Source organism: Puma concolor, chromosome A2 (genome assembly GCF_028749965.1).
Source record: "Puma concolor isolate L17-30 chromosome A2, mPumCon1.1.hap2, whole genome shotgun sequence".
Taxonomy (NCBI): Eukaryota; Metazoa; Chordata; class Mammalia; order Carnivora; family Felidae; genus Puma; species Puma concolor.
The window spans coordinates 13,691,271-13,706,665 of record NC_141668.1 but is presented as its reverse complement, the minus strand read 5'-3'; the positions used below and the strand labels follow the sequence as shown (position 1 = coordinate 13,706,665).

General features: G+C 44.4%; 1 protein-coding gene across 4 annotated transcripts in view; it reads right to left on the bottom strand.

Annotated features, from left to right (window-relative positions):
* DENND11 (DENN domain containing 11) overlaps positions 1-15,395 on the bottom strand; it is a 55,461-nt gene that overhangs the window by 25,722 nt on the left and 14,344 nt on the right. For 3 of the 4 annotated variants that reach the window (XM_086688491.1, XM_086688483.1, XM_086688474.1), the window contains exons 2-4: positions 12,958-13,057; positions 11,598-11,756; positions 1,252-1,405 (exon numbers count right to left, since the gene is read on the bottom strand). In XM_086688491.1, coding sequence (XP_086544617.1) covers positions 1,252-1,405; positions 11,598-11,756; positions 12,958-13,057 — 413 coding nt within the window. The remainder of the gene's footprint in view (positions 1-1,251; positions 1,406-11,597; positions 11,757-12,957; positions 13,058-15,395) is intronic. The other variant, XM_086688499.1, reaches the window with a different exon arrangement.

Below are 15,395 nucleotides of genomic sequence, written 5' to 3'. Positions count from 1 at the left end.
TCCCTCAGTCTGGAACCAGCCTCCCTCACTTCTCACCTGGCCAAATACTTCGGGGACTAACCCTTCTTCCAAGAAGCCTTTCCAGAGTTTACCCTTAAAGCCCTGGCATAATTTCTCTACCGGGGAGCCCTAGGTTTCTCCTGAAGTAGCTTGTGGCCACCTACAGGGGAGGGAGAAGGAGGAGCTTCATGTTCACAGTCATCTCTGTACCCTACCAACGCCTCATGCTTGTCAACTGTAAGCGAACATATTCTAGTACACAAGCTAAGTGCTTCAGAAAAAGTGCATCGCAAAGTCATATCAAGAATATGGTAACTGAGCATCCGACTTCAGCCAGGTCACGATCTCGCGGTCCGGGAGTTCGAGCCCCGCGTCGGGCTCTGGGCTGATGGCTCGGAGCCTGGAGCCTGTTTCCGATTCTGTGTCTCCCTCTCTCTCTGCCCCTCCCCCGTTCATGCTCTCTCTCTGTCCCAAAAATAAATAAACGTTGAAAAAAAAAAATTAAAAAAAAAAAAAAAAAAAAGAATATGGTAACTACAGGGAGCCTGGCTGGCTCAGCAGGTAGACGACTCTTGATATTGGGTTGTAAATTTGAGCCCCATGGAGGGCGTAGAGAGTACTAAAAAATAAAATCTTTTTTTTTTTTTTTAATATTTATTTACTTTTGAGAGAGAGAGAGAGAGCGCGAGAGAGCAGGGGGAGGGGCACAGAGAGAGGGAGACACAGAATCCGAAGCAGCCCCAGGCTCTGAGCTGTCAATGCGGAGCCTGATGTGGGGCCTGAACCCATGACTGGTGAGATCATGACCTGAGCCAACGTCGAATGCCTAACCGACTGAGCCGCCCAGGTGTCCCAAAAATAAAATCTTAAAAAAAAAAAAAAAGTAATATGGTAACTACGAAATACAACATGTGTTCATCAAATTCTTCATCTTTCGTCTTTTCGACTCCAACGTCTGGCTTTAAACATCTAAAGCAAACAGCAGAAACAAATCCACTTCTTCTCTGCTAGGAATCTACCACAACTGGCCTGCCCTATCATCCTATATGGTTTTGCACCATGGTTCTAGAAAGGTCTGGAAAGCATATGGGTTTTCAAAGAACCCAAATGCTTACGTCAGAAACCTATTCCATCAAAATCAGACTCTGGGCATAAGCCCAAGACGTCAATTCCTTATGAATCAAAAAAATAATCAACAACCACTGTAGCAGACACGAGCCCAGGCCCACGCGAGCACCTGGCCAGGCTCACCTTCATCTCAGGGTACATGTATCGGTGGATGGAAGGCAGCCAGTAGACAGGGGGCAGGCTGCCGCCTCTCCCTGGACCGGCATGGAGCACCCCTTTCTTGTCCTCATAGAACGCAGCCAGATGAGAGTAATGTCCTGGCGTCTCCAGCTGGTGTCTGAAAACACACACGCACACACAGTGAGAACAGCTCTGGCACCGGCTCTGCCCCTCGGTCGCCCTGCCCCAAGGGCTGGAACCCTTCGGGACGAAGCGATAAACCAAAAAGACCCTCATTTCGAGGTTGCCCAGAACGCCCCCTCGGGCGTTACAGAAGATCCTCACGTGGGGTCTGGTTCTCCCTGACACCATGGGACACACGCCTCCTCGCGGGAAACCGCCAGAATGTACAGACCGTGACTAATGTTTATTGTTCTCCAGCAAGGTGTGCTGAAGAGGGTGTGGCGCCTCCCAGGGAAGGCTGAGCCAAGGGACAACGTGGAAGGCCACAAATCCCCTGCTTACAGCTGCTCTCTGCTGAGAAACCATGCTTGTTTGCTTCGTTATAGAAGAGTCAGAGGGAACTTACCCCTCAACGTCTCAAATGAGGGAAAACAATTATTGGATGTCACCAGGCCTCAGACTTTCTGCATCAAGTAATAAAATTATTAAAAAAGAAAGGAAGGAAGGAAGGAAGGAAGGAAGGAAGGAAGGAAGGAAGGAAGGAAGGAAGGAAGGACTGACTCAGAATCTCTTATTTTCCCACCCACCCGCTCAGGCCCACAGAGACTGGGCTGTGGGGAACCCTGTCAACCGACCTCAAGACCAAGAAAGCCTCAGTGAAGCCCTGGGCCATTTGGACAATGGAGAATCCTGCCTTTGAGTCAAGCGCAGGAGTGCTGTGGGCGCTATGTTTGATAGGGGTGTTATGGGTCCAACTGTCCCCCTCCAACCCCACCAGAAACAAGATCAGCTGGAGTCCTAACTCCCAGTACCTAAGAATGTGACCCTCTCTGGAGACAAGAGTCTTTACAGAGTCAAGTTGAAGTGAAGTAATTGTGGTGGGTCCCAAGCCAATATGACTGCTGATCTTACCAAAAGGAAGAAGTTTGGACACGGTTGACATACACAAGGAGAACGCCACATGAAGATAAAGGCAGACATCGGGAGAGACGCATCTAGAAGCCCAGGAAGACCAAAGATCACCAGCAAACCACCAGAAGCTAGGAGAGAGGCAAGGAGCAGATTCTCCCTCATGGCCCCAGAAGGAATCGACCCTGCGGACACCTGACCTCAGACTGCCGGCCTCCAGAGCTGTGGGAGGGTTTCTCTTGTTCTCAGTTCCCTAGATTTGGGTTCTTTGCTACGACCACCTTAGGAAACAAATATAGGGAGGAATAAAAGGCAGTAAAGCCGTTTTAGTCTTATCTTCTTGGCGCCCTACAATCTCCATCATACTGCGGTGAGAGAGACTCAGCATACAAACTATGGTTGGCCCCCGGAGCAACAATGACTAAAACAGGGAACCCCCCACCGCCCCAGTCCATCGTTGTTGGCCTCCTCCAAGCTCAGACCTCAGACCTCCTCAAACCGCTCAGAGTCAGGATCTTCCTACTCCAACCGGGAGCCAGCTGCCCTCAAACGGTCTCTTCTCCAGAATAACTTCCAGCTCCTGATGCCAAGGTGCCACCCAGCTGTCACTCTGCACTGGGTGATCTCCGGGAAGTTACTACTATTTTTAAAATCCGCTGTTTGCCCCCTCTCCCTCGAAGAGAGGTACTAGTGCCAACTCAATACTATTTTGAGGGCTAAATGAAATAAAGCAGGAAGAGAGCCTCATATGCCTTGTGCCACATTTCAGTCATTCACAAACATTAGGTTCCTTCCTCCCCAGCGACCCGGCAGCATCTAGGCAGGTGCACAGTGAGGGCTCAAAACACTGGGTAAATGAGGCAAATTCAGACCCAGCCCTGGAAGAGATCTACAGGCAAATTCACCTTTTAAGAAGAAAAAAAAAATCAACATCAAGTAGGGGTGCCTGGGTGGCTCAGTTTGGTTAAGCATCCGACATCATAATCTCGCTGTTCATGAGTTCAAGCCCCACACTGGGCTCTGTGCTCACAGCTCAGGGCTTGGAGCCAGCTTCAGATTCTGTGTCTCCCACTCTCTTTGCCCCTTCCCCTCCCTCCCTCTCTCTCTCAAAAAAATAAACATTAAAAAAATCAACTACATTAAAAAAAATTATTACAGGGGCTCCTGGGTGGTTCAGTCTGTTGAGCATACGACTCCTGATTTTGGCTCAATCACGATCCCAGGGTTGTGGGATCGAGCCCTGCACTGGACTCCATGCTGAGCTTGGAGCCTGCTCAGGATTCTCTCTGCCCCTCCCCTACTCTCTCTAAAATTAAATACACACACACACACACACACACACTACTAAGATAAGTTCCTCTTAGAGTGGAGGCTAATTTGGGGGTTCCTATACCTTGTTTTAAGCCCTGCACAAGAAGGAAGTCATGTGATATAACAATAAATGACCATGAGGAGTGGGTGCCTATAATCCTTTTTTCACTCCTACTCATGTGCTTGATGGGAACCCTGTGGTGGCTAAATTGTGTTTAATTCTAAGAAGATGGCAGATTCCAGATACTCTTCAAGGACATGTGTCAAACTGATGAAAATTTGCTTAATACAAAATAACTCAAAAATGATTAAGTTCAAAAGGTGTTTTCACTGGGACGTAATTTCCCTGAAAGAACAATGAGAATCAGTTTACTGTATTCTCAGTACTCTGTTTTCTGCACTAAAGGGGGCTGGGGGTAACTGCTATGATAATTTTTTATTTTCCAGGTTCTTGGTTTGCTGCTCAGTGTCTTTTCTGTTTGACTGCCTTGAATGCTATATTTGAACCGAGTTTCTAAAGAAAAAGCTCACTAAGCTAGAGTCCCTTGACAAAAAGCTAGTTTCAGGACCCTGTCCTCTGACAGCCTAAGATATCACTGACTGATGGAACGGAACAAGGCACTAATATGGAAGACAGAATACGAGGACGGATGGGAATATAAATTGGCAGTTCTGGATAAATGTTAAACAAGTGTTGTATGAAAGCGTCAAAATTTGAACACACTGGAGATTTTGCAATAAACAACACTGATTATCAAGCCTCAGTATCAAGATAACCCCAAAGGTATTGTAGCAAGGTTGAGAGCTGGAAGGGATGGTGAGCTTCAAAGATGTGCAAGGGGTGAGTTTCTGGGTGATCTTCCCTCTCAGGACGCATAGTACCACACTGAAAGGCAGGCCAAGTCATCTAGGGAAAGTGTCCAAAACATAGCACATTGTAAAAACTAGAGAATGACGGCAGAATAGATACTACTGATCTGAAGCCTCAGGCTTCTAGGCTAAGTCGAGGGCTCCCCTGCAGGACCAGAGACGCTGGGGTTCTCCTTAAGCCCAAGCCCCTTCACGGACATAACATAAGCTCATGTGACCACAAAGATGCCCACTGCAGCTAATCCTGGATTCCCCTACATACCCAGCAATGAAGTGGCCAGCGTCAGAGTCCGAGATGCCTCTGCGGGATAGGTACCCTTCCTCACTCTGGTGTATTCACTGCTGGTCTGACCCAGTCTGGCTTCTGGCTTTGCAAGTACAGAAAAATAGGCTTTTTTTTTTTTTTTTTTTTTTTTTTTACTGCTGGTGTGGGTATAGAATGGTACTAGCCTTCTGGGGGTCACTTGCAATCTGTATCAAATTGTACAATGCATATACTGTCTAACCCAGCGATTCCATTTCTGGGAAGGTGACTTAAACAACCATATCTGGATACGAACGATCATTTACCTACAATGCTGCTCATGTTTACAGTGGCAAAAAATAAGAAACAATTCAAAAGCCTAATAACAGGGATATAGTTAAATAAACCATGATACGTCTACATACTGAGAGGCTTTGAAATCACCATGATGTTGAGAACTATTATGAGCGACATTCACAGAAAGGTTAACGTATGAAGTTAGAAATTTTAGATGCTGAATGACTTTGATATATATATTTTTAAATCGTGTATGTATATATTTATACAGGGAAAAGACCAGAAGGCTATGTTCACAGCAGATAGGGCTGGCTAGTGGGATCATGGTTGGGTTGGTTTTTTTTTTTTTTGAGTTTTATCTATTTTTCAGTCTTCTACAATAAGTATGTGATAATTTTATGTTTAGTCCTTTTAAACTTTTCATTATGGAAAATTTTAAACTTCTACAAAAAGTAGAAAAAAGAATAATAAGCCCCATTATCCAACATTTAGCTTCAACAATGATCAATATTTTATCAGTATGGTTACATCTACACCATATCCCTGCCCCCACACCACTTTTTCCTCGAATGCTTTAAAGAAAATCCCTTATCATAATATTTTACCCATAAACACTTTGGTGTGCATCTCTAATTGATAAAGTGTATTTAAAACAGAGCTTAAACACCATGCCATTATCTTGCCTAACAAAATCAGTAACAAAGCCCGAATGCAAAATAATAGCCAGTCCACATTCAAATTATACCAACTGTCCCCAAAATATTTTACAGTTGGTTGTTTGAATCATGATCGAAGGAGGGTCCAGAGATAACAGAGATAACTAACATGTTTATAAGCCTGCTTTACGCTAGAACGCTCTGCTTTTTCTAATTTAGTTTTTAAATTATAAGACAGTTCTCCAGTATCTTCTGCTTAATAAGAACTAGTCACAGAAAGGACTAGCTAGAGAGATACTGAAGCCCAGGTCTATGGAGGAAATCTAATAAATAAGTTTGGGTACAAGAAGTAAGAATGGACAGAAAACACAGATTCGGTGTTTTCAGAAACCAAGTCTAGTTAATTTAGACTAACAGCCCCGTGCCCGGACCTGCACCTGCCTCACATGCTCCTCTCCCCCTCACACTGTCACGCAAGTCCCTCCCTCTCATGTCACCTCAAGCCCTCTGTAATCAGCAAGCTGGAAAACCTTCCTAGCTGTGACTCAAAATCTAGAAGCCATGAAAAGATTAATGACTTCAATCAAGAAAGATATCTGCATGACAAAAGGTAATGCTAAAAGATGAATGACAAAGTGGAAAAATAATTTATAGTGCAAAGAACAAATGCCCCTACCATACAAAGATCTCCTGGAAATTAATAAGGTCAACAACCGAAAAAAACAAAAAACAGAACTGAGCAAAGGCTAGAAATGGTTCACAGAAGAGGGAAAACAAGTGACTCAAATAAATATAAAGGTGCTCAATCTCATTCCTAAGAAAAATGCAAATTAAAACCATGCTCATGCATGGTGTTTTACCCTACAGAATGCCAAAAACCTCAAAGTTTTATTTTTGTGTTGGCAATGTTGTGAGGAAACTGCATTCTCCTGCATTACTGCTGGGTGGGCAAAACTGTACAACCTTTATGGAAAACAACTGGACAGAATCTATTAAAATTACAAATACCTCTACCCCTTGAACCACCAATTTCATTTCTGGAAATTTACTGTACACATATTCTGTTCATATGTGAAATGATATTTGCACATAGGTATTCAGTGCAGCATTATTTGTAATAACAAAAGAGTGGAAATGACCAAATGTCCATCAATAAGAGACTTGATAAAGCATGGTTCTTCTAGACAAGGCATATAATACAATGGTGAGAAACGATAAACTTTCTGTACTGATATCTCCTTGGATATATTGTTCGTTGAAAAAGGTAAGGTGTAAAACAACATGTACAACCTGATACTTTTTGCATGAAAAGGAGGGGAAAAAAGAACATATATTTGTATTTGTGCACACACACACATTTTGGAGAGATAGAAGAGAAATTAACAGTAATTACTGGGATTATTGGATGAATATTGGAACTGGGATAAGACTTTTCGTTTTATGCCAGTAGTAGAGACTGCCACTCTCTTCTTCCCTGAATAATAGAACTTTCTGATTGTAGCGCATTACAGAGTCACCTAGTCAAGGACCACATTTCCCAGACTTTCTTGCTGTTAGGTGTGGCTAGGAATGAACTGGCCAATGGCACGTAAGCAGAAGTGATGTGTTTAACTTGGGGGATTCCTGAGTTCTTCCTCTTCTTGGAGGCTTGACCATGACCTGGTAATGGTGAGTCCTCTTCTATCATGCAGATGAGGACAATACTCTAGGAGACAGGAGCATAGGACACAGAAAGACTTGGGTCCCAGGATGACCCAGCGGAACAGAGCCATCTAGTACACGGGACTGCCTCTCCCCCTCCAGGACTGCTGTGCTAGAAAAGCTATCTCCTTTGAGTCACTAGATTTTGTGTCTCTTTGTTGTAGCAACATAGCCTGTGCTCTAGCTAAAGCGGAAAGTGGTGCCCAGAAATGAGTTGCTGCACTATCAGACAAGACACTGTGGCATTTGAATTCGCAGCTGGCACGGGAAGGTGGTAAGGAAGTAGGTGTTGTAGACTAGAAAGCTGGTAACCCTTGTCCCCCTGTAGCAAAAACCTGCTAGAACTTCAGTAACTTGGACAGGCCCCGTGTCATGTGAACTTGTACCTCCAGGGGAAGCACTTAGAAATCAAACGTTGATTGCTTCTCATTTGCCGTGAGCTGCTACAAGAGTGAGATGAAGACAGGCAAGAACTGGCCACTTTGCAGGCCAAAATGGGAAGAAATACGGCCTAAAGGACAGTGTGTTCTGAGTTCTGCAAATATAGGTTAGTTGAGGCTCCAACTCTTTGAGATCCCATGGGACTAGAAAAGCCAACCGCTTTTGTACCCCGAAACCAGGAGAGAAGAATTTCCTTCAAAGCTTTTATGAAACTCTCCAGTGAAGAGTAGAGTCATGGGAGACAGACCCATTTGCAAAGATCAGATTTAGGGTACGGCCTCAAGGTAGCATCATATTTTACTTTATATATATGTGTGTGTGTGTGTGTGTGTATGTGTGTATATATATAAAATATATAAACATATATGTATAAGTACATAAATATATATATGTATATGTATATAAATATATATGTATATAAATATATATATATGTATGTATTTATGTATGTATTTATGGTAGTTGCCATTTAAATGAGAAAAAGATGGATAGGCCAAGAACAGACAACAGTAACCAGTCTACAGTCCACTAAAAACTAAGACCCAAAAGAATCTTTCGCAACAGATACTTTAACTTGGGACCGACTAGAAGCAAACAGACCAGAAGCCTATTCGGTTTTTGAGGGATCTGTACTGTCATGTGGCTGGCCTATAAAAGCCTGTGACTGCTCCACCCTTAAAGACACCACTACACCCACCGACCTACACCAGCAAGAAGTGTGCTCTCTAGGTGTGCAGCCTCAGGGAGATCACGTTCCCCCATGCCTGCTTCAGAGGTGGTTGTGGTGGAAAATGGGTACAAAATCTCCTAGAAGGCAAAGCCAGGAGCCACGGAGGAAGACGGGCAAGGGGATTCTCCATAACAGAACCACGGTTTCACCAGTGAACTTACTACTCCACCAGGACAAGGAGGCTTTGCAGCCCCTGCAGCAGAATTTCATGAGCATGATGGACTAATGGCTACTTGTATTTCTTATCCTTCCTTTTTCCAAATAGGAGCTTGCACTGGGGTTCCCACTTCACCTTCGATGTTGCATTTAGGAAGTGCAGAGTGAATGAACTTGTCTGTTCTTCTGCAGGTTTTCAGGATATGAAGAACCATGGGCTGATCTATCGAAAAGGACTGCCTCAGATCACCCAGAAATCCTGGACCGTAGACTAGAAGCATCAACTCAATGAGCCTCTCTGAGGTCTCCCTCAGAGAGGGGGGGTGGGAGGAATGTTCTCTCCACGTGGGAAGAAGAGTGCACATGGATATCAGGATCGCAAGAGGGGCACGCTGAAACAGGGGCTGTTGATTTTGCCCCCAGATCCTTCTGTCCCTTTTTTCCTGTTTGCAACAGAACCACCAGATTTTTAACTGGTCACAGGGTCACCTAGCTAGAGACTACCTCTCCCAATCTCCCTTGCTGTTAGGTGTCTCCTTGTGTTGGAGAACTTGACAATGGTATGTAACAAGTGATGTATGCAGCTTCTGGGGCTTTCCCTCTTCCCTAGGGGCTAGATGCAGACAGTAGAGGTGAGCAGCTCAGAACACTGGAGAAGGACATCTTAGAATACAAAAATCACTCTTAGGATATTGTAGAATCATAAGAGAGAAGTGGTCTGGGTCCCTAAACTGCTGTATAGAACAGCAGGCTACCCACCTGGACCACCGGCCCACCTCTAGACTATTACATGAGAAAGAATCTTCTGTCTTATTTCAATCATTGTATTTTGGGGCCTCTGTTACTGCCATGTAGCAGGATGCTAATAGAATACCTCCTTATCACTTTTAACTTTTGAACCATGAGAAAATACTGTCTACTTGGGAAAATTAATTTTGTCAAAAGGAGTAATTTTTTCAAAGTGTCAGGATCCCAATCAAAAAAATGTTTAACTCCATCATACTACTTCTGGGGCACAAAACTGAGGAAATACTTCAAATACAGAAAAAGAGATCTGTGTGAGGTGTTTACCACAGCTCCAAAATGTAGAGGAGCAATAAAAAAAAAAAAAAAAAACCAACAACACGCTAAGTGCTTAACCACAGTGAATAATAAATATTTTATCTATTTTTTTAAGTTTAATTTTTTTGAGAGAGAGAGAGACAGAGAGCGAGTGAGCACAGGTCACACTGTCAGCGCAGAGCCTGACGCGGGGCTCGAACTCACGAACCGTGAGATCATGACCTGAGCCGAAGTCAGGACTCAGACAACCATAGTGAATAATGAAGACAACTTAATGAAGACAGCTGAAGAACAGCTCTAGCATTACAGAATTATTAAAATAATCATCAAAATGATAAAATGATACATACGGAGGACAATGCAGAGAAAACATATGCCTAACCAGTGCATAAAGAAGGAAAAAAATGGAATGGAAAAGTGGAATATTTTCTTACAGGAGGAAACGTTCCTGAAATTAAAAATAAAAGATGTATCTATAGATCAAAAGGGACACGCACACACTTGGCCTCTCTCAAAAATAGATAAACATTAAACAAACAAACAAACAAACAAAGAATCGGGGATGCCTGGGTGGCTCAGTCAGTTAAGCGTCTGACTTTGGCTCAGGTCATGATCTCACAGGCCATGGGTTCGAGCCCCACAATAGCTCAGAGCCTAGAGCCTGCAGCCTGCTTCGGATTCTGTGTCTCCCTCTCTCTGCCCCTCGCCCACTTGCACTCTGTCTGTCCCTCTCTCTCATTCTCTCTCTCTCAATACTAAACATTAAAAAAATAAAAAGTGGGGCACCTGGGTGGCTCAGTCAGTTAAGTGTCTGACTTCAGCTCAGGTCATGATCTCATAGTTCATGGGTTTGAGCCCCACATGGGGCTCTGTGCTGACAGCTCAGAGCCTGGAGCCTGCTTCAGATTCTGTCTCCCTGTCTCTCTGCCCCTCCCCTGCTTGTGTGCTTGCTCCCTCGCTCTCTCAAAAATAAACAAACATTAAAACAAAATAAAAAAAGAATCAGATGCTTAACTCACTGAACCACCCAGATGCCCCTCTTTGTACTTTTATATACATTTTAAATAATAAACTTTTTTTCCCACAAGCAACAAATTTCATGTTCTTTCAAAGATCATCATCAAGAATGACTGTTATGTTAAAAAATTCAAATAAATTCTAAAAGTATAAAAGTGTATACATAGTATGATGCCAAGTATATACATTTTTAAAAAAGTATACACATGTGTGTACCAGAAAAGAGGCAAAGGTGCTAAGATTTTAATAGTGCTTCAGGGGTTAGGGATAGATTTCTCTCAAAATCTGAAATGAGAGTAATGGAAAACTATAGAAGATAACAAATAGTTTTGCTGCTTCTGTTAAAGATTCCCTTCCTATTACCACAAGCAGTAATAATGACCCCGAATAATGAACGATGAGGCTTAAAAAGAGTTTAGAGTCTATTTGCCTACCTGGGGTGATGGAGGGAATTGCTGTGGCTTAGGGTAAACAAAGATCACGTATTTATTAACAGATTATGTCATTCAACAAAACTGAGGACAGTATTGACACAGACCGAAGGCAAATCCGCCCCAGCATGAAGAGTCTTTAGGCCATGAGTTGGGTTGACAGAGAAAAGACCACCACCTGAGGTATGAGATGTGGCCATGGATGTTTGAGCGAGGGCATCTGCTGTTCTGACACACAACCTATGTCTCTGAGGGCTCATCACACACACACACACACACACACACACACACACACACACACACACACACACCTGGCTGGCAGATTCCCATGGCCACCCTGCACATGTATGCGAGCCACATACCGAACCTGGTTCTCCAAGAAGTGCATGTACCGGTAAAGCAGGGTGTAGGACGGAGACAGGATGCCCACAGACTTCATACGTGCACCACGCTCCAGCTCACTTTCCACAGGCATGTTGGCGAAGCAGGCCAGTCCGAAGAAGGGTCCCTTTCGGAAATAGCTAAAACGGAACAAATGCGTCGTGGGGCCCAAAATCAGAGAAGAGAAATTTTGTTTGGCTTCGGTTTTTGTTTTGTTTCAAAAAAATTTTTTTTAATGTTTATTTTTTTATTTTTGAGAGAGAGAGACAGAGTATGTGAGCAAGGGGAAGGGCAGACAGAGAGGGAGACATAGAATCCAAAGCCAGCTCCAGGCTCTGAGCTGTGAGCACAGAGCCCGATGTGGGGCTCGAAGTCACAGACCGCGAGATCGTGACTTGAGCTGAAGTCGGACACTTAACCGACTGAGCCACCCAGGTGCCCCTGGCTTCGGTTTTTAATGTGAGATGCAGCCCCAAGGAAGACAGAGAGCTGTGTCCAGGGGTCTGCATGACAAAGCTCTCAGTCTGAAGACCAATGTTTTAGAACCAAAGGGGAATGTCAGTCCAGGCCACTCAACCCCACAGAGGAGACAACCCAGGTATGAAGAGATTACCCAACTCACCAAGGGTCACCCAGCAGGAGCTAGGACTTGACCTCTGGCAAGTCTGCTGCTGCACTGCCCATGACCATGGACAGATTCCTTCGCTCCTGCATAACTACTGATGCCGTAAGGAACCAAAACAAAGATTCATCTTCAGGCCCCTCTGGAAGGGCGCTCTGTTTTAGTAGCATAAGCCACATCGATTCTTTCCTCACTTCCTGAGTCTCTGATATTTTTAACAGGGCGGATGACCACAGCTGTCACTTTATCTCCTCCCCCTTTCTTACACTTCTGTCATGGTTTCAGCCCAGTGAGAAGATTAAAGCTACTCTGGTTACCCTCGTGTTCTATTCGTTTGCTCCTCACACGAATCTTAATTACACAGGACTATAACTTGGCCTTACTGAAAGCTGGACTTTCAAGTTTTAGCCCACAAATGGCTTAAGTTAACCCAAACTGTACTGAAAGTCCATTCTTTCAACAAAGCCAAACCTCAGGTAAGACCTAGCGTTTTCTTAAAAGGGAGAGAGAACCTCTGATAGTTCTTAACTTTTGGGGTCATGAAACTCATTGGGAACCTAATGAAAGCTGGGGGCCTTCTTGCTGGAAAACTGAAATAAACACAAATCTATCTATATATATTTTCAGGGCATTTCTACACACCTTTGGAAGACCCCCTGATGAGAAAAGTCTGTGAGAAGAGAGAAATGGTACAGGGATTTACATTCTGAAATACTTACATGAAGTCAGACTGAATTTTATGGGACCCACTGGCCATAGACTTGAACTCAACACCTTCAAGGTCAATATCTTGAGGTAAGCACCATTCCACCATGTTCCCTGTGGGAAAGGGAGGTGACAAGTTAAAAGAAACAAAGTCATTCAAAGAAAAGGACGTAGTACAAGGGCTGAGGGCATACGGCTGCCCAATGCACGCACTGCTGGCTCAGCCACCAAGACGCTTAAGTGGGTCATCTCATCCACCACCCACACGCTGGCAGAGTTCCCCAGTTACTCCAGAGGGCCAGGAGACAGGCCTTAAAGGAGCCTTGCCCTCTGCTGAGAGAGGAGCTCATTCTTTCTAGTGACGATATGGTCTTTGGTGCTCCATTCTGCATAGCTACTTTCAAACGTCCTTCCTTTCATGGCTTTACTTCCGAGGGCATGATTCTTACCCCCGTCTCCTTTCCCTAACCCCCTGAGATCTTGTTCCAACTTCTCCTTCTACAGCTACTGATGACTCTGACAACCCTGAACTCTTTTTAATTCACGTTGTCATTGACCTCTTTGTGGAATTTGAGAATTCCTCAAAAGTGTATTCCTCTTTTGCCTTGATTCCCATGACAAAATACTATTTTGGTTTTTTCCCTACTTCTCTGTCTAGGTAGCTCTGCTTCCTTCCCAAAGTCTTTCTCTTCTCTCCCTAGGTGAGGCCCATATCCAAGGCTTAGCCTTCAGTTCTTTGCTTCCAGAACCTCGGGGCTCATTCACTCATCATCAGTTACTGACTTTTTACCGAGCTGGACGCTGGAGCTACAAAGTCAAATAAGACATAGTCCCTGACTGCAAAGAGATTAGAATCCAGAGATAAACAAGGAGACCACAGATTACAGTTCCAGGGTATAAACGCTATGAGAGACGAGAATGTGAGCAGTGATGAGCATCTATCAGATTGAGGGAATCGGAGATTTGCACAATAGCACTGTTACCCAGAACACGGACAGAACACATACTGACAGAACACTATGGAATATTCCCTACTGTTTTCTCGTGTGTTCAAAATTTTTCAAAATAACAGTATCGAGCTATGCGTGAGTTTATTTTATTTTTTCTAACAGCTTGAGATACAATTCGCACACCGTGCCATCTACTCACTTACGGCAAACAATTCAACGGCTTTTAGTATAGTCAGCTGTGCAACCAACTACCACATTTTTAACGTTCTCCCATTTTTACATCCGAGGAAACAAAGAGACAAATAGAGCACTTGCTCAGAGTCACCCCTAACCAGCTGAGCTAGTGTGCTTCAGGGGCTGCCAGGAACTAGGGTTCCGGGGACACCTGAAGGGTTCAGTGGGTTAAGTGTCTGACTTTGGCTCAGGTCATTATCTCATGGTTCTTGAGTTCAAGCCCTGCATTGGACTGTATGCTGATAGCAAAGAGCCTGCTTCCGATCCTCCGTCCCCCAACCTCTCTGCCCCTCCCCTGCTCATTCTCTCTCTCTCTCTCTCTCTCAAAATAAATAAATAAACTTAAAAAAAAAAAAAAAAGAGCTGGTTTCCAGGCCGGGCCTGGACTCCCTGCATGAAGCTAGACCAGTCACCCGACAGCGGTGTGGGGGGGGCAGTTAAATATGCACTTAGCCCAGGCTAGACTTGGCTTCAAGGCTTGGTTTTGTCACAAGCTGTGTGGCCTCTGGTAAAAGCTCTTGGATCCCCGGTTTCCTTATTGTAAAATGAAGACAATTCAATACGTGAGGAGGCTGACTCTCCTGTAAGATTGCTTCTAGCTTTTAATTCCCAACTACAATGAGGGGGAGAAAATTAAACATAAATTCCCAAGTATCCAGTACAAGAGGAATACATATTCCTTGAAGACAGAGGCTCGCCCGCTTCCCTTGTGCTCTGAGCACCTGGCACAGGCCTCAGCCAAGTGGGAAAGAAACGTGTGAAATGACCCTTTCAAGGGCAGAGAAAGGTGGGAAGACTTGGGGGGTGAGGGCAGCAGATGCGGCAGGCCCTGGGTGACCTGCCCAGGAGTAGGCAATGGCCCTGTGAGTATAAACAGGGGTGGGAAGGATTATGACACTTTATTTTAGAACAAACTTCTTATCACTACTCCAAACCCTACTTTCCTAGGCATGAGAGATGCCGTGAATAATCCAGCCAACAGTGCTTTCAGACCGCGCTCCAAGCATCAGAGAAGCTGCATATCCGTCTACCTACATATGGGTCCAGTCTCCAAACATGGCAGGCACCACGGAGGGTTATCCGGCCTCACCTTCAGAGCCTAAGGTGCTTTCAAATAGTTTACTTTCAAGAGAGGAACCATGGCTCTAACAAAGAGCTAAACCCAAAAGCGTGTAAAGGGGAATTAGGATTTTATAAAACAGAAAGGATAGAATGATGTTGTGCGTGTCCGGGTTAAAGACAGGAAAAGCATGCTGCACACTGAAAGA